A 19,975-nucleotide genomic window follows, 5' to 3' on the forward strand; every position below is an offset into this window, starting at 1 on the left:
GGTTTGTCCATTCACAATAAAAATGATCTTTTACCAGGTATATTTTCCAATTATCAGTCATTCTCCCTTATACCAAAAACAGGTAGGCCTCAAACTTTTTTTAGATTTATTCCTGGGATGGCAACACCACATTTGTTGCCCATTGGTTTCCCTGGGACATTGATGGTGATCTTGAATTGATGCCATCCTTGTGGTGATAGTACTCCCACAATAATAGTGTGAGGAATTCAAGGATTTTGACCCAGAGCCGATGAAGAAACGGTGCGTGTGCAAGTCAGAAAACATGCAACTTAAATAGTTATTTATGGAACTTGATGCAACCATACTGTTGCCTTCTCAATATTAGACATCACAAGCTGTTGTTGAGGTTGGTGAGTTGCTGCAGTATATCCTGTAGAAGTATAGATCATGAATAGAGCAGCTACATTGCACCTGTTGTGGAAGGGCTACATGTTGAGAACAGTAGCAATTGTGAAAATCCAGGGGATTTACATTGATGTTCATAGCATGGAAACAGGCCCTTCGGCCCAGCTTGACCATGCCGCCCAGTTTCTATCACTAAGCTAGTCCCACTTTCCTGCATTTGGCCCATATCCCTCTATACCCACCCTGCCCATGTAACTGTCTAACTGTTTTTTAAAGGAAAACATTGTACCCGCCTCTACCACTGCCTTTGACAGCCCGTTCCAGATGCTCACCACCCTCTGTGTGAAAAACCTTCCCCTCTGGTCTCTTTTGTATCTCTCTCCTCTCACCTTAAACCTATGCCCTCTAGTTCTAGACTCCTTTACCTTTGGGAATCATTACTGATTGGAATTGGACTACTTCTGGATGTAACTGTACCCATCCAACCATTGTGAGTGTGCCATCACACTCCTGACTTAACATGGAGTTGTAGATGAGGCTCTGAGGCGTCAACAGCTAAGTCTCTTACAGGAAGTCCTTGCTTCCCATCATTAATTTGTTCCTAGAAATTGTGATGTTGGGCGTGATCTATCAGCCTTGTCACGCCCGATTTAGGATGCCACGAGGCTGGTCTCGCGAGATGTACCAGCCTTGTCACACCTTGCGGGATTTAATGAGATCTCACAAGGCTTTGCGATCTGGATCCAGATTTGCATATTCAAGTGAGTAGTTAATCTCACTTGAATATGTCTACGCCAGATCTACCCAGCACCCGGATCGAATGGTCTTGCCTCAGAGACCCTGAGCGGGAACTGTTTAGCAATGGTTTCCACAATAGTGGACCAGGGGATCTCCCAGGAGATCGGTGTCCACTGGGCGGTCGGGCTCTGGGCATGGCGTTACCCTGGCACCCATGATGCCATCCAGGCACTGTGTCACTGCCAGCCTGGCATGCTGGCAGTGCCACCTGAATGCCACCCTGGCACTTCCAAGGTGCCCATGTAGCCAGGCTGGCAGGGCACTGCCAGGGCTCCAGACTGGTGGTGCCAAGGTGCCCAGGTGGCATCTTAACCATGACAGAGATCAGGCACATGGTTGAGTAGGGAAGTGGGGGGATTTGGAGGCCATGGTGGGGTTTCTAGCGATCGAGGCACCATTTTAAAATGGTGCCCTGATCTCCTGCACTGGCGAGCGGAGCTCGTTGGTGCAGGAAATGGGTCTAAGTGTGGCCTCGGCAGGGCATTCCTTGCCAAGGCCCAGAAATGAAGCAGAGTCCCGCTTAATAGCGGTGTCATTCTTAGTGATGCAAGCGCTGGGAAACACTCCGCTAAACGTGCCCGACACAGGGCTCTGTTTCATTTCCATTAAATCGGACCCATTATGTGAAACAATGTATGCAAAACATAACCTCCAGTAGGCACAATTTTATAAATGGGGGTTACATTCCAGGGGAGAGGCTTTTGGAATATGTATTTCCTTACAAACATGTACATTAATATTATAAAGTTAAAAAAATGTAGAAAACACCAACAATAAATTGATCCCACCATAGGAAAGCTAAAAAAAGGCCAGGATTTTACAGCCTCGCCATGGTGCGTCTCCCGCCAGCAGATGCGATGGTCCATTTAAATTCCCATTTACTTTGACAGGACCTTAATATCCCACCAGGCGGGAGATTAGCAGGAATTTGTGAAGGATTATTTGAAGAGTATTTTGAGGACATTCATCAGACTCTTTGCAGAATCCTTTGAAGGAAACTTTGCATTGGGACTTTGAAAGGATTATGCTTTCTTTTCTCTGTACAGCTCCCTGTAGCAATTGACAGCGTTGTTAATGCTTCTGTTGATGGTTAGTAGAGAGATCTTCGCCATCTTTGATGAAGGAGAGAGCGCAGTTCAATTGTAAACAGAAGCATGAACATAAATAGTAGAGAATGGTTTTGATCCATGGACCTCTGAGTTATGGGCCCAGCAGGCTTCCACTGTGCCACTCTACTAACCATCAACAGAAGTATTAACAATGCTGTCAATTGCTACAGGGAGCTGCACAGAGAAAAGAGAAAAGCATAAGTGCAGCTGCCACTGGGAAATTCTTTCAAAATCCCACTGGAAAGATTCCTTCAAAGGATTCTGCAAAGAGTCCAATGAATATCCTCAAAAACACCCTTCAAATAGTCCTGCAAAAATTCCTGCCAACCTCCAGTAAAATCCACCTGCACCACCAATCATCCACATGTTGTTGTTCACTCTCTTAGCCGATCTAAATCCCCAGGAAGCCTCTTCGCATCCTCCTCACAACTCACATTTTCACTGAATTTTAAGTTATCAGCAAACCTCGAAATATTACATTTGGTGCATTTGTTCTATCCAAATCATTGACATTGATTGTGAAGAGTTGGATGGGGCCCAAGCACTGGTCAAGGAGTCCTATTGGTCTGCAGCACAGAAAAGGCCGTTCAGCCCATCGCATCCAACACTCCACTAGTCACAGCCTGCCAACCTGAGAATGATCCATTTATTCCAACACTCTTTTTTTCTGTCTGTTAACCAATTTTGAATCCATTCCATTATATTATCCCAAATCCCATGTGCTCTAACTTTGCTTACTAACCTCCTGCTTGAAGCCTTATTAAAACCTTCTGAATATTCAAATATGCCACATCCATTGGGTCCCCCTCATGTATTCTGTTCATTATATCCTCAAAAAATGAATAGCTTTGTCAAAAATTAATTAATTTCATAAATCTGTGTTGACTCTCTCTAATCCTACCATTATTTTCAAAGTGCCAAGTTATCACATTCTTTATAATAGATTCTAGCATTTTCCTCACTACTGATGTCAGGTTAATATTTTCTAATTTCAATCTTCCCTCTTGTCCAATATGAAACCCGGGGCAGACAGTCTAACACTCCATTGTATCTATATTTTGGCCCATCCCTAAACAATGAGATGTGTGAATTCCACAACTGACTGTGAGGTAGCCTTACCAGGTCCATATTTAGTTTAAAATTCACTAGATACTTGATATTGTTTGTTTTCCTAGTAGCAAATGTCACATGGTTTGCATGCATGATTTATTACAATTTGTTTGTGTCCAAGGTTAAATGTATTGACTGGAAGTTCATAATATGAAATGCTTATACTGGGCATGACATGAGCTTGACTATGGGAGGCTCTTAAGCCAGTGACAACAGGAGAGGTGATCTCATATAAAGCACACTTAGATAGGGCAGTGAGGGAGGAATGGCAGCATTTAGTAGGATAGATCCTGGAAACAGACCCTCTGCTCGGAGGCTCCTACCCCAAAGCTGTTTGCAACCTGGAAGGGGATCCAGGTGCAGTTTGACTTGGTATCCACTGGAAGGGCAGCTACGACGTGCGAGGGATGCAGTTTATGAAGGCAGGTCATCTGTTTGCGCACCAGCTGAGGCAGCAGGTGGCCTATCAGGAGATAAAGCAGATTAATCAAGAACTCGAAGGGTGGTTTAGTGACAACACCGAGCAAAGTCAATGTGGCTTTTGAGGTGTTCTACAGGGTTCTGTACAGGTCGGAGTCATCGGAGGAGGTGTCAGATGTGACCAAATTTCTTGATAGATTGTCCTTCCCGAGAGTAGTGGAGGAGAGTAGGGAGGAGCTGGAGGCCCCGCTAGACTCACATGAAGTGTTCAGGGGATTAGGTTCATGCAGATGAATAAAGCCCGGGCCCTGATGGGTATTCTGTTGAATTTTACAAAAACTTCTCTGACCAGCTAGTACCAGTAATGGTAGATATGTTCAACGACGCTTTAGCTCGAGGTTATCTGCCTGATACCTTTATGCAGGGTTCCATCTCCCCTATTTTAAAGAAAGATAAGGCCCCACGGATTGTGGTTCTTACAGGCCCATTTTGCTGCTAAATGTTGATGCCAAGGTACTGGCTAAGGTGCTGGCTTTGCGGTTAGAACCATGTGTCCCAGATATAGTGGTAGAAGACCAGATGGGATTTGTGAAGGGTAGGCAGCTGTCCTCTAATATACAGCGGGTCCTGAATGCTGTCCTCTCGCCTTCTTCGTACCCCGAGCCAGAGGTGAGATAGCTATGTATCAGAGAAAGCATTCCATAAAGTGGAGTGGAAGTACCTTATTGAGGTATTTGGGAGGTTTGGGTTTGGCAGATATTTATTTTTGGGTGCAGCTGCTGTACATGAACCCCATGGCTAGCATTCGTACCAATGCAACAAGATCGGGATACTTTCCTCTGAGCAGGATTACAAGACAGGGTGCCCATTGTCGCCACCCCTTTTTGTTCTGGCAATAGAATCTCTGGCAATAGCACTGAGGACTTCTGAGGGATGGAGCTGGATTGTTCGGGGGGGGGAACACTGCTGGTGCCCTACTCCTGTCTGTCACAGATCCCATCTCCTGTATAGATGAGATTATGAGGCTGCTGAATGACTTTAGCTCCTTTTCAGGTTATAAGTTAAACCTAGGAAAGCATGAATATTTTCCCGTTAATCCCCCAAGGAGGGGAGCCAATTTGGGAGTATTACCCTTCTGCTGGGCCAGAGATAGCTTCCAGTGTCTGGGCATCCAAGTGACAAATGATTGATATAGGCTTCAGAAGTCAAACTTTCTAAGTTTGTTAGAAAAGGTGAGACTCGATTTGCAGAGATGGAGTAGCCTTCCGTTGCCCCTGGCGGCCAGAGTTCAAATCATCAAAATGAACATTCTGCCAAGGTTTCTATTTTTGTTCCAATGCCTTTCTATTTTTCTCGCTAAATCCTTCTTCGTTAGAGTGAACAAGTTAGTGAATTCCTTTATGTGGGCGGGTAGGGTGCAGAGAACTCACAGGGGGTAGCCACGTGTTCAACTCGTCTCTCTCTCTATTCCTAGCGAGCCGAGGAATAGGGAGAGAGAGGAGTTGAACACGTGGCTACAGGGATGGTGCAGGAGGGAGGGTTTCAGATTTCTGGATAATTGGGGCTCATTCTGGGGTCGGTGGGGCCTCTACAAATGGGATGGTCTACACCTGGACCAGAGGGGTACCAATATCCTGGGGGGGAAATTTGCTAATGCTCTTCGGGAGGGTTTAAACTAGTTCAGCAGGGGATTGGGAACCTGAATTGTAGCTCCAGTATACAGGAGGTTGAGAGTAGTGAGGTCATGAGTAAGGTTTCAAAGTTGCAGGAGTGTACCAGCAGGCAGGAAGGTGGTTTAAAGTGTGCCTTCTTCAATGCCAGGAGCATCTGGAATAAGGTGGGTGAACTTGCGGCATGGGTTGGTACCTGGGACTTCGATGTTGTAGCCATTTCGGAGACATGGATAGAGCAGGGACAGGAATGGTTGTTGCAGGTGCCGGGGTTAGATATTTCAGTAAGCTCAGGGAAGGTGGTAAAAGAGGGGGAGGGGTGGCACTGTTAGTCAAGGACAGTATTACGGTGCCAGAAAGGACGTTTGATGAGGACTCGTCTACTGAGGTAGTATGGGCTGAGGTTAGAAACAGGAAAGGAGAGGTCACCCTGTTAGGGGTTTTCTATAGGCCTCCGAAAAGTTCCAGAGATGTAGAGGAAAGGATTGCAAAGATGATTCTGGATAGGAGCGAAAGCAACAGGGTAGTTGTTATGGGGGACTTTAACTTTCCAAATATTGACTGGAAACGCTATAGATCGAGTACTTTAGATGGGTCCGTTTTTGTCCAATGTGTGCAGGAGGGTTTCCTGACACAGTATGTAGATAGGCCAACGAGAGGCGAGGCCATATTGGATGTGGTACTGGGTAATGAATCAGGACAGGTGTTAGATTTGGACGTAGGTGAGCACTTTGGTGATAGTGACCACAATTCGATTACGTTTACTTTAGTGATGGAAAGGGATAGGTATATACTGCAGGGCAAGAGTTATATCTGGGGGAAAGGCAGTTATGATGCGATGAGGCAAGACTTAGGATGCATCGGATGAAGAGGAAAACTGCAGGGGATGGGCACAATGGAAATGTGGAGCTTGTTCAAGGAACAGCTACTGGGTGTCCTTGATAAGTATGTACCTGTCAGGTAGGGAGGAAGTGGTCGAGCGAGGGAACTGTGGTTTACTAAAGCAGTCAAAACACTTGTCAAGAGGAAGAAGGAGGTTTATGTAAAGATGAGACATGAAGGTTCAGTTAGGGCACTCGAGAGTTACAAGTTAGCTAGGAAGGACCTAAAGAGAGAACTAAGAAGAGTCAGGAGGGGACATGAGAAGTCTTTGGCAGGTAGGATCAAGGATAACCCTAAAGCTTTCTATAGATGTTAGGAATAAATGAATGACTAGGGTAAGAGTAGGGCCAGTCACGGACAGTAGTGGGAAGTTGTGCGTGGAGTCCGAAAAAATAGGAGAGGTGCTAAATGAATATTTTTTGTCAGTGTTCATACAGGAAAAAGACAATGTTGTCGAGGAGAATACTGAGATTCAGGCTACTAGACTAGAAAGGCTTGAGGTTCATAAGGAGGAGGTGTTAGCAATTCTGGAAAGTGTGAAAATAGATAAGACCCCTGTGCCTGATGGGATTTATCCTAGGATTCTCTGGGAAGCTCGGGAGGCGATTGCTGAGCCTTTGGCTTTGATCTTTAAGTCATCTTTGTCTACAGGAATAGTGCCAGAAGACTGGAGGATAGCAAATGTTGTCCCCTTGTTCAAGAAGGGGAGTAGAGACAACCCCGGTAACGATAGACCAGTGAGCCTTACTTCTGTTGTGGGCAAAGTCTTGGAAAGTCCTGGAAAGGAATAATTTGATTAGAGATAGTCAACATGGTTTTGTGAAGGGTAGGTCGTGCCTCACAAATCTTATTGAGTTCTTTGAGAAGGTGACCAAACAGGTGGATGAGGGTAAAGCAGTTGATGTGGTGTATATGGATTTCAGTAAAGCGGTTGATAAGGTTCCCCATGGTAGGTTACTGCAGAAAATACGGAGGCATGGGATTCAGGGTGATTTAGCAGTTTGGATCAGAAATTGGCTAGCTGGAAGAAGACAAAGGGTGGTGGTTGATGGGAAATGTTCAGACTGGAGTCAAGTTACTAGTGGTGTACCACAAGGATCTGTTTTGGGCCCACTGCTGTTTGTCATTTTTATAAATGACCTGGAGGAGGGCGTAGACGGATGGGTGAGTAAATTTGCAGATTACAGTAAAGTCGGTGGAGTTGTGGACAGTGCGGAAGGATGTTACAAGTTACAGAGGGACATAGATAAGCTGCAGTGCTGGGCTGAGAGGTGGCAAATGGAGTTTAATGCAGAAAAGTGTGAGGTGATTCATTTTGGAAGGAATAACAGGAAGACAGAGTACTGGGCTAATGGTAAGATTCTTGGTAGTGTGGATGAACAGAGAGATCTCGGTGTCCATGTACATAGATCCGTGAAAGTTGCCACCCAGGCTGAGAGGGTTGTTAAGAAGGCGTACGGTGTGTTAGCTTTTATTGGTAGAGGCATTGAGTTTCGTAGCCATGAGGTCATGTTGCAGCTGTACAAAACTCTGGTGCGGCCGCATTTGGAGTATTGCGTGCAATTCTGGTTGCCGCATTATAAGAAGGATGTGGAAGCATTGGAAAGGGTGCAGAGGAGATTTACCAGAATGTTGTCTGGTATGGAGGGAAGATCTTATGAGGGAAGGCTGAGGGACTTGAGGCTGTTTTCGTTAGAGAGAAGGTTAAAAGGTGACTTAATTGAGGCATACAAGATGATCAGAGGATTAGATAGCATGGACAGTGAGAGCCTTTTTCCTCAGATGGTGATGTCTAGCACGAGGGGACATAGCTTTAAATTGAGGGGAGATAGATATAGGACAGATGTCAGAGGTAGGTTCTTTACTCAGAGAGTAGTAAGGGCGTGGAATGCCCTGCCTGCAACAGTAGTGGACTCGCCAACACTAAGGGCATTTAAATGGTCATTGGATAGACATATGGACGATAAGGGAATAGTGTAGATGGGCTTTAGAATGGTTTCACAGGTCGCCGCAACATCGAGGGCCGAAGGGCCTGTACTGCGCTGTAATGTTCTATGTACCTCCAAAGGGGCCGACAATTGGGTGGTCAAACTCAAACTCTATGAGCAGATCATCTCACTGGAATCTTTGTCGCTTGATCGGGTGAAGGCAAAAAGGAGGAGTTGGGATCCATCTTAGGTGAGGATATGTGGAATGAGGCCCTCTGTAGGGTAAATTCCACCTCATCCTGTGCGCGGTTCAGCCTCATCCAAGTCATGGTGGCTCATAGAGCTCATCTGACCAAAATTAGGATGAGCGGGTTCTTTGATGGAGTGGAGGACAGGTGCGAGCGGTGTTCCCGTGGGCCCGCCAACCATACCCACATGTTCTGCTCTTGTCCATAGATGGTAAGCTTTTGGGTCTCCTTCTTTAACACCAAGTCAGCGGTTGTTAACATTGATCTGGAGCCTTGACCATGGGTGGCCATTTTTAAGTCATCAGGGTGCCGGGGTGAGGGCGGATGAGCTCGCCTTTGCCTCACTGATAGTCCGAATGCGGTCTCTGCTGGGATGGAGAGAGTACGCTCCAGCTAGTTCCTCGGCCTGGTTGGCTGACCTTATGGACTTTTTATACCTGAAAAAGGTCAAGTACACCGTCAGAGGATCGGTAAAGGATCCTACCTGAGGTGGCAGCCATTTATCTCTTATTTCAAAGAATTAATTACCATCAGCTGTTAGTGGAGGGGAGGTAGCATTTATGGGTGGTGTTCAGGAGGAAACAGGGGGGATTTGGATATAGCTTTTGTTGTGATTTTTCTATCCCGGATTTCTTGTGTTGTTAACGCTTACCATGTTTGAACAATTTTCGCAATTGTTGTGTTTTAGTTCAGTTCTTGTTTGTTAAATGTGAAACCTTCAATAAAATATTATTATTTTTTAAAATAAAGGGAATGGCTCAGTTAGTAGGGGAAGCCATCACTGACTGCAATAAGCAGTTGGAGAGATTAGTGGAATACTACCTTGAGTTGTACTCTAGGGTGAATAGTGACTGAGGTAGGCCTAGACACCATAGAAAGCCTACCTGGCAAGGCAGAACTGGGTATCGAACCCATAATGGAGAAGCTTAGCAAAGTTATTGATTCGCTTGCCACAGGCAAAGCTCCAGGTACTGATGCTATACGGCCTGAATTCATCAAGCACAGGAAACCGGCTCTCCAGCAGCATCTGCATGAACATCTCTGTTTCTGCTGCTGGGAGGGGGCAGTAACCCAGTATATGCACGATGCAAAGATTGTGACCTTGTACAAGAACAAGGGTGACTGCAGCAACTGCAACAATTATCTAGGCATCTCCTTGCTGACCATTGTGGGAAAGTATTTGCCTCTGTTGTCCTTGTCAGACTGCAGATCCTGGCTGGTCATATCTATCCCAAATTCCAGTATGTTTCAGAACAGGAATATAATTGACGTGATCTTCTTAGTCCAGTAGCTGTGAGCAAAATGCTGTCAACAAAGGAGATCTCTAAGTATTGGCTTCATCAATCCCACCAAAGCAATTGACCATGTGAGCAGCAGTGGTCTATTAAAGCTGCTGGAGAATATTGGCTGTCCACCAAAGCTGCTCAGTGTGGTCTCCTCTTTCCATGACAATATAATGGATAAGATCAGCTGTCACAGAGCAACACTGGAACCCTTTGAGATATGCAGTGGGGTTAAATACTTTTAATGTGCTAGCACCAACACTTTTGGCATATTTCTGTTTGCTGCCGTCAGATGCCTTCAGGTCATCTACAAAGGGTGCCTGCTTACATACCAGAGCTGACAAAGATGTTCAACCTTGCTCGTCTGAAATCCAAGACAAAGGGGCATCAGGCCCTTATCAGAGAGTTGATGTATGCTGATTATGCTGCACCAGCATTTATACTGAGGAACACTTGCAACAGCAAAGAACAGACTCACTCATGCCTGTAACGAGTTGAGATTGACCATCAGCAACAGAAAGACAAATGTCATGATCCAGGATATTGAATACTGCCATCTATCAGCTTTGACAATGTGATTCTGGAGGTTGTGAACGGCTTCACATATCGCAACCCCATAATCATTAGCAATCTGTCACTTGAAATCAACACACACATTGCAAAAACTGTTATATCCAATCTAAGTAAGAGAGAGTGGAATAACAGCAGCCTGACTGAGAACGCCAAATGTTAGTTTACCATATCTGTGTCCTCAGCACATCCTCTACAGTGCTGTGACTTGGACGGCATATTACTAGGCAGAAGAAAAGGCTGAACAGTTTTAACCTTCGCTGTCTCAAGCGTATCCTTAGCATCTCTTAGCAGGACAAAGTCACCAATTCAGAAGTGCAGGAGTGTGCTAATTCTATCAGCATACACTCAGCTGCATTTGTTGGATGGATGACAGCTGTATACCCAAAGAGCTTCTCGACATTGAAGTGGCCACTGGGTCACATATGACAGAGACTGCCATGCCGGTGTGGGATTTGTAAGTCACATCAGGCAGTGCTAAACAACAGAGTTGACCACCATGGCGAAAACACCATCTTATGAGACGGAAAGCTACACAAGTGCAAAAGAGGAATGACTTAAAGGAGGTAGATAACATTCCAGGTTAAACAGTCAAAACATAATTATTTTACTATTTTTCATAAGAGCAAATGCAGTTCACTTTTGTCAGATGCTTTCTTCTGCTTGAAAGACTGATGGCTTCAGTGTTATTGTTCCTCCAACTGATAAATGTGACATTGAACAGTTAATGTTCAACTTTCAAATCACTTACCATGTCAGACATTCCCTTGCATTGGTTTTTTCCATCAAATTGACAAAAAAGTTCTTGGATTCGCTGCGCCTTTGTGGTATTCCCTCACTGTTCTCCATTGCTCAAGGTGAAGTACATAGAAAACCAAAGAGGAGATCCAAAACCAATGGGCACTGAGAAACTGATCTGGCTCATTTATTAACTCCAGCTGATTGCTGAGAAACTGGCTGAATGATTAACCCTCTTAGTGAACAATGAAATAAGATATTGTGTGAGTTCGCCCATTTGACAAAGTTATTGTGAAAGGCCAGTGGGATGACTAATCATGTTTATTAGTAGTGCGGAAAAATAATCAATCATCATTGCAGCAATAGTTTCAATAATAGAGCGTTCGTGCTTCATGATTACAATTTTTTTAAAGAAAAAAAATGATAATTTTAGCTGGGACTCCCTAACTACGTCAGCTAGTAAACATTTTGTTACACTGTACATTAATGTTTCCTTTTAATCGATTGAAATGTTAGAAAATTAAATAGTTGCAGTACCATTTAGTGAATAAGTTAACCTTCATGCAGGTTTTATGACCTGCAGATATTGGGTGCAATTTATTTGTAATATCTTTTGGAGGGTTTGCTGACATAAAAATCACATATGCAGTTTTACTTGCTGCAGATTTTATGGCAGTTTCACAATGTTATGCAGAGGTAAGCTGATTACTTGATTTAATGTTTGCCAGAGAGCACATGAACTCTGTGCAGCTAGAAACCACAGTCCCAAAGAAAAATACAGTATGGATACAATAAACACCAGAACCTAATGTAACATGAGTATCAAGTAATCTGTGAGAGAAGCTTAATGAATTATTTTTTTCCAATGAATGCTAATAGGGCAAAAACCTTGATGAGTGTCGTGTTGGGTGTTCCGATACACAAACGAACCAACACGGTTGTAGATGGTACGACTCTGTTTTATTATTCTGTACAATAATAACTATTAACTTCTGGCTGTGGTTCGTACTTCACCAGTTAACCTGTGGACCCAGCCCTAGCACTATCTTAGTGAGGCACTCAGCACATGGTGTATGTCTGAGTGGTGCGCTGTGGGCTCTGTGCTCTGAGCTATCTCCTGGTAGAATGAGCGGGAACTGTGGTGTTCCCTGTTTTATAGTGCGTGTGCTCTCACTGGTGATTGGCTGTGATGTTATGTGTGTGTTGGTTGGTCCATCTACCTGTCCATCAGTGTGTGTGTGTGATTGCACCATGATATGTTAATATGGATATCATGACATCCCCCTTTTCACAAGGATATGTGCCGACATTGTAATAAATATTGGTGTGTACTGAGTGCATCTGAGTATGTGTGTGCAATATTTACAACATGTACATGAGGCTAAACTATATACAGAGGAAGGTGTCAGGTGCAACAGAGCAACGAGGTTGTACCACAAACAAAACAAGTGCAATCATCAAATATCGAAAGAGAACTCCTGGAACGACAAGAAAGAAACACGTTAACATTATTGCACAACAAATCGGTGAGTCCAATGTGCAAACAGGCTCATAAGTCCAGTTTATTAGGTGGGCGACAAATTTGGGTTCACCGTTAGGGTGGCACACCATTCATCGCCCGGATTAATGCTGTGCACTGGCATCGGCTGGTGGGTCCTACTTGGGGACATCCGGTTCCTGTCTATTACCGCAACGCGGAAGGGTTCCCGGTCGTCGGTGTCACCGGTCTGCACGTCGTCAGGGTATGACTCGGTGTATGTGGTCTGAATGGCCCACACGTCCCTGCGAGGCTGGCGGAATTGCGGAGGGTTGGTAAGTTGAGCTGCTCGACAGCAGGCAGCGTAATGGCCCATCCTGCCACAGCGGAGGCATTGTCGCGTTTTAGCTGGACATTGCCACTTTAAGTGTGCGGATCCACAGTTGCCGCACGTCGTGACGTCATGGCGTTCGTTGCGCCACCGCGAATGCACGGTGCGGTCTTGCATTGAGTGCGCCTGCGCATCACGTCCCTCTGCGTCGACGTCCCCTCTTTTGGCGCGTACAAGCGCAGGAGGCCTCGGAAAGTGCTCAAAATGGCCGCCCTCATTGGGGCCGCGGGCCGGGAGGAACTCGATCGATTGGACCCGCTCGGCCTCGTAGGACCCCCGCCGTGCCGATTCTGCCGCCTGGAATTGGGAGTACCGGCTAGTCGCGTTTTCGTGGAGGACGCAGGTTTCGATGGCGGTGGCTAGGGTGAGGCACTTTATTTTGAGGAGCTACTGGCGTAGAGTGTCCGAGGTGACCCCAAAAACTACCTGATCCCGAATCATGGAGTCGGAGGTGGCCTCATAGCCGCAGGACTGCGCGAGGATACGGAGGTGTGTCAGATAAGATTGAAAAGGCTCATCCTTACCCTGCAGGCGCTGCTGGAAGAGGTACCTCTCGAAGCTCTCAATAACTTCCACATTGAAGTGTTCCACAAATTTTAGAAGGACCGTCTTGTACTTCATCTTGTCCTCGCCTTCCGCGAATGCCAGGGAGTTGTAGATGTGGATGGCGTGTTGCCCCGCCGTGGAGAGGAGGAGGGCGATCTTCCTGGTGTCCGATGCATTCTCCCTGTCTGTGGCTTCTAGGAAGAGCTGGAAGCGCTGTTTAAACAGCTTCCAGTTGACGCCGAGATTTCCAGCGATTTGGAGCGGCTGCGGCGGGCGGGCTGATGGTGTCCATGGCACAGGATGGCGGATCTCTGAAGAGGTGCAGGTAGGTCTCACAGTCGCTGGCGAGTTTCCAGTCTTGGTATCATGTCGTGTTGGGTGTTCCGATACACAAACAAACCAACACGATTGTAGATGGTACGACTCTGTTTTATTATTCTGTACAATAATAACTATTAACTTCTGGCTGTGGTTCGTACTTCACCAGCTAACCTGTGGACCCAGCCCTCGCACTATCTTAATGAGGCACTCAGCACATGGTGTATGTCTGAGTGGCACGCTGTGAGCTCTGTGCTCTGAGCTATCTCCTGGTAGAATGAGCGGGAACTATGGTGTTCCCTGTTTTATAGTGCGTGTGCTCTCACTGGTGATTGGCTGTGATGTTGTGTGTGTGCTGGTTGGTCCATCTACCTGTCCATCAGTGTGTGTGTGATTGCACCATAATATGCTGATGTGGATATCATGACAATGAGCAGAGAGCATTTTGTATATTAGATAAATACGTCTCTCAAGTAATCACTGGCAAAGACTTTAGCAAAGAGCCGAACTGATACAAAATGTATCTGCCAGAACTAAAGATTTGGTCAACAATAAGATGAAGGATTCAAAAACAGACCTAGGGCGGGATTCTATCCAAACCAATTAAAAGAGAGATATTGGATGAATTTTGAAATAGTATAATAATATTAGAAAGTCAATTATTGTTGATTAATTAAGATAGAAATAACGTAATGTGCAAGTAACCATACACAAGAGGGATAGATTTAATACAGGACATTGTATACTACCAGCCAATTCCTAGTAAAACAATGGAATTGCTCATCAAAAGCAAACTTACATGGAAATAAAGCATTGTTGCTTCACAGCGCCAGGGTCTCGGGTTCGAATCCCGCTTGGATCACTGTCTGTGCGGAGTCTGCACGTTCTCCCCGTGTCTGTGTGGGTTTCCTCCGGGTGCTCTGGTTTCCTCCCACAAGTGCTGTTTGGTGAATTGGACATTCTAGATTTTCCCTCTATGTACCTAAACAGGCACCAGTGTGTGGCGACTAGGGGATTTTCACAGTAAGTTCATTGCAGTGTTAATGTAAGCCTACTTGTGACAATAATAAAGATTATTATTAAACACAATTAGTTTTAATGAATGAAGATGCTACCTGACACACCTCCTTGATTTTTTAATGAAAAAGTGACATCTCAAGTGGAAAAAATATCTTAACATTGCTTTTTTTATAAATTTAGAGTATCCTATTATTTTTTTCCAATTAAGGGGAAATTTAGAATGGCCGATCAACCTACCCTACACATCTTTTGGGTTGTGGGGGTTGAGACCGATGGAGACACGGGGAGAATGTGCAAACTCCACACGGACAATGACCCAGGGCCGGGATCGAACCTGGGATGTCGACGCCGTGAGGCATCAGTGCTAACCATTGTGCCACCATGCCGCTCTATCTTATCAATGTTTAAATGTTGTTCAGTCTTTCCTTCTTAAACATCTGTCTGTATTTTCAGATCTAGTCAAATATCGGCTTTGTTTTCCATCATATTAAATACATTGGAGGGAATTTTCTCCCACTGCATTCCTGCTGAAAAGACTGTTTTGAGCATCTTGCTCTTTCAACGTTGATCCAAAGCCTAAAGTTGCCTGAGAAATTGTTCGAAAAATAATGGTGAGTTCCCAATACATGCCATATATTAATGCAGTAAAAAACAGCAGTTTGCAACGGAGAAGAGAAATTACTACAGATTTGTACCATTCTGCCATTAACCTTGTAAAAATAGGGGTCTGCCATCAACCACCACATCAGCGTCAAGACGTTGCTGGAACTGCACCTTAAAAATTAATAAAGCTCACCACAGACATTTAGGTCAAGTATTTCATTGCATAAGAACTCTGTTAATGATGTAATTTTTTTGTCCTGTTGTGCCACTCAACGTTGGAGGCTCAGAAAATAACAGTGAAACCATGAAGTATAACGCCTCCAGATAGTAAATTGTCCCGAGTTATTTCTGAAATTAAAAAATTAATGTCTTTATTATGATTTTTTTCTGTTTTTTCCTCTTTTTAAAAAATCCAATTTACTTCCCCTCTCTATATTTATCTTGCTGCAAGTAATCTGACTCTAATGTAATTAATTTCCTTTTCCATTATTCGGTCTGTTTTGCTCTCCACCCTGAGGTATGATTGGTTAGCACTATTGACCCCATTGTTTACCAAGTTCCAAGGTGACCGCATGCCTCCAGCAATTTGGGGTGCACGTATTTTTCAAGCTGATAGGTTGGAGGGAAAATCCAACTCATGGAATATGCTCCAATGAATTCTGAGCCTTTATTAGAGGAATGTCAACTTCTTTAATTAGATTACGATACTTTTTTTATTTATTAATGAATGTGGGCGTTACTGCCAATACCAGAATTTATTGCCCATCCCTAATTTACCTTGAGAAGTGGTGGTGAATCCCATCTTGAACCCCTGCAATCCATCTGGTGTAGGTACACCCATGGTGCTGTTCAGGAGGGAGTTCCAGAATTTTGGCCCTACGACAGTGAGGGAACAGTGAGAAATTTCCAATCAGGATAATGTGTGACTTCAATGAGAAATTGCAGGTGGTGGTCTTCCCATGCACCTGCCGCTCTAGTTCTTCTGGGAAGTAGAGGCCACAGGTTTGGAAGAGGCTGTCAAAGGAGTCTTAGTGAGTTTCTGCAGTACATCTTGTAGATGATGCGCGAGGAGTTCTTAAACTGTGGATCCCAACCTCTGATGAGATTTGTGGGACGAGATTTTGTGGCCCCAGCTCTGAGAACGTGGAGTTCAAATTCTGTCGGGAAAGTCCAGGGACCAGCTCTGAAGCACCTAATTCTTTTTTTGTGGCTCGTAGCTGAGTGGGTGGGGAGTGAACGAGATTTGTACAGACAACCTCAGTGAGCGCGCCTGATTTTTCTTCCTGGCTCACAGAAGGTGGGAGGAATTTTCAAGTGACCACATAGGTGACAGCGTCCCATCAATCCATGGGAAGATCAGCAAGTGGGGGGTGGAGGTCATGCTGGAATTGAAGGATTGATGTGAGAGGATGGGGCCAGGAAGTAGACCCTGTGTGCAGAACGTTCCAGAACAGATGACTGACATTGTGCTTCTCTAGTCTGGAGCTGAACAGGCTGAGAGTCATTTTGATAATTATCAACAACTTGCAATATCAATCACACCGTCAAATTTTGAGAGAATGTATCACAACATGCATGGCCATGTGTCTCATTAGGCCCAGTGAATGAAGTGACATTTTCACCAAGCAGTTTAAAACCACAGAGCTGGATTCTCCGTTTCTGAGGCTAAGTGCCAGCGCCAACGGGAAATCCGTGGTGCTCCTCAACAGGACAATCGGCGTGAATCCCTTACCGATTCCAGTACCGGTGAGGGGATAGCACCGGCGCCACATGGAACACCCGCGGATCGCGCGTAGAACGGCCAGAGAATCACCGGGTCCCAGGCCGCGTGTGTGCAGGGCTGACAAGCTGCAGCCGTGCACGCCGATACTCCTACCGGTCGTGCCGGGAAACATGGCGCTGGCTGTGCTGGACCGCGTACCCGTCCACCCCGACCCCACAGCCCACCCAGCAAGAACGGGAATTGCTCTGAATTCACATAGACCGAATGTTGGTCCATTTGCATGTCCTCACTCGCTTCTTGAATAGTGCCCCCAACGGGAATGGGAACCACACACATATCAGTCCCAGCAGCAACACATGTCTCCCAAACAGAGAATCCTGCCATAATCTGATAATATGTGTAACCAGGGCCGGGATTCTCCCCTACACCTTTAGGGACCAAGCCCTCACCTTGAGGGGCTAGGCCCGCGCCGGAGTGGTTGGCGCGCCACCGGCCGGTGGGAAAGGCCTTTGGCGCCGCGCCAGCTGGGGCCGAAGGGACTCCGCCGGTCGGTGGAAGACCGCACATGCGCAGGAGCGTCAGCAGCTGCTGACGTCATCCCTGCGCATGCGCGGGGGAGGTCACTTCCGCGGAGGCTATGATCGAGGTGGAAGTAAAAGAGTGCCCCCGCGGCACAGACCCGGCCGCGGATCGGTGGGCCAGGCCACCGTGAGCCAGATCGCCCTGCGCCCCCCCCAGGACACCGGAGCCCGCCCGCGCCACCAGTCCCGCCGGTAAGGTAGGTGGTTTGATTCACACCGGCGGGTCTGGCATGACAGCAGCGGATCTTCGGCCCATCGCGGGCCGGAGAATCGCCGGGGGGGGCACCGCCGGCTGGCGCGGCTCGATTCCCGCCACTGCCGAATTTTCGATGCTGGAGAATCCCGCCTCAGATGTCAACAATGGGTGTTATCATTTTACTCTAACTTTTCTATGATTGCTTGGTGAATTGATTGGTGAATCTTGAAAGGGTAATAAATATCATGCATGATTGAGAGAGAGATTCCGGTGACGGCGGGCGGGAGGCAGTCGCGAGTTGGAGGGCTCCCGTTCGGGAACGGCATTGTCGGGGGTTAACGCCCGGTCCTAGGGCCAGCGAAGGCAGTAAAAGTCGGGAGACAGCACAGAGGAGGCGAATGTCGAAGACCAGCAAAAAAACTGCTGTGAAAAAAGCGGCTGAAAGTCCATTGGGGGCTGAAAGGTCACCACGGGGACAGTAAAGAAAATGGAGGCTGGAGCACCGGGGAGGCCGAATTGCTTACGGCCGAAGAAATAACTAAGGTGATGGCTGCGGAATTCGAAAGGCAGTTTCCAAAATGCATGGAGACGGCGAGGAAGGAGATGAGGGAGGTTTTGAGTGCGCTGGTGGAGAGGCGATTTGCCCGGTGATGACGGCAGTGGTGAGCGCAGTGGCGGAGGTGCGAGAGCAAGGGGAGGCGCTGAAGGAAGTGGTGGAGATGTTATTGCAGCACGGTGATCAACTTGTCTCGATGGGGAAGGAGATGCGGAAGGTGATGGACATTAACAACGATCTGCGAGGAAAAATGGAAGACCTGGAAAACAGATCCAGGCGACAGAATTTGAGGATTGTGGGGCTGCCCGAAGAAGTTGAAGGACCGAAGCCGACTGAGTATTTTGCCGCGATGCTATCAAAACTATTGGGGGAGGGGGGAGGATCCCTCCCGATATGAACTGGATCGGGCTCATCGGTCGTGGAGGCCTGTACCAAAGGCGAGTGAGCCACCAAGGGCAGTGACTCTGTGCTTCCGTAGGTACAGTGTGAAGGAGAAGGTCCTGAGCTGGGCCAAGCAGAAGCGGGTGATGCAGTGGGCTGGAGCTGGTATGCGTGTATACCAGGACTTTACGGTGGAGCTGGCGAGGAGGCGGGCTGCCTTCAATCGGGTGAAGAGGGCACTGTACATTAGCAAGGTGCAGTGCGGCATTGTATATCCAGCGAAGCTGAGGGTGACTTATAAGCTCAGGGACTTTTATTTTGAAATGGCGGAAACAGCGGAGGAGTTTGCGAAGGCAGAAGGACTGTGGCAGAACTGACAAATTGAGAAATGGCCATGTGCCGATGTAACCTCATGACTGTATTTTCTTCTTTTTTGTATCACTGCGCGCGGGTGTAGGGGCTAAAGGAGCCAATGTTGTATATATTTGGACAAGGGAAGGGATGGGACTTTCACTCGAAATGAGGGCTCTTTGGGGTGTGCGGATATGCGGGGTGTGTGTGCTAAAAGGGGATCCCTGGGCTTTCCTAGGGCCGGGCAAGGGAGAAAGGGACCCGGGCGGGGGCCTCCATGCTGGCCGGTTTAAGCCGGCCAGTGAATGGGAGTGAGGTGGAGGGAGGGGCTGCGGCCATCGGAGCCTGGCAGAACAGGGTCCGAGTGGTCTAGCCGGGGTGGAAGGTTGGGGGGAAGGAACCGAGGTTGGGAGGAGGAGTTTTATAAGAGGCAGTGGACGGGAGGAGCTGGAGACTTGGGGGGGTGGGGGGTGTACAACTCTTGGGTATCATGTACAGTACTCTTTCAGAGGCTGGATGGCATTGAGTGTAGGGGGGAGGGGGAGTGGACTCTATAGGTCAATGGTGACCATGGGCGGTCCTGGACTCCTTTTTCTTTTTCTCCTTTGTTTTTTGTTTCCACCGTGGGACGGTTTGGTTTATTGGATGCATATATTGACAGGTGGGCCGTTGTTTGGGGTGGTGGGAGGATGGGATCATTGGTATTGTTA

General features: G+C 46.7%; 1 protein-coding gene across 4 annotated transcripts in view; it reads right to left on the reverse strand.

The window, feature by feature from the left end:
• Positions 1-11,280, reverse strand: part of LOC140391832 (solute carrier family 35 member F2-like) — a 142,571-nt gene extending 131,291 nt beyond the window's left edge. For all 4 annotated transcript variants that reach the window (XR_011935195.1, XR_011935194.1, XM_072476775.1 and 1 more), the window contains exon 1: positions 11,136-11,280. Coding sequence is in view for 2 of the 4 variants with exons in the window: in XM_072476775.1 (XP_072332876.1) it covers positions 11,136-11,233 (98 nt within the window). In the remaining 2 variants the exon portion in view is untranslated. The remainder of the gene's footprint in view (positions 1-11,135) is intronic.
• Positions 11,281-19,975: the final 8,695 nt, after the last annotated feature.

This window comes from Scyliorhinus torazame, chromosome 15, assembly GCF_047496885.1.
Source record: "Scyliorhinus torazame isolate Kashiwa2021f chromosome 15, sScyTor2.1, whole genome shotgun sequence".
In the NCBI taxonomy this organism is placed as follows: Eukaryota; Metazoa; Chordata; class Chondrichthyes; order Carcharhiniformes; family Scyliorhinidae; genus Scyliorhinus; species Scyliorhinus torazame.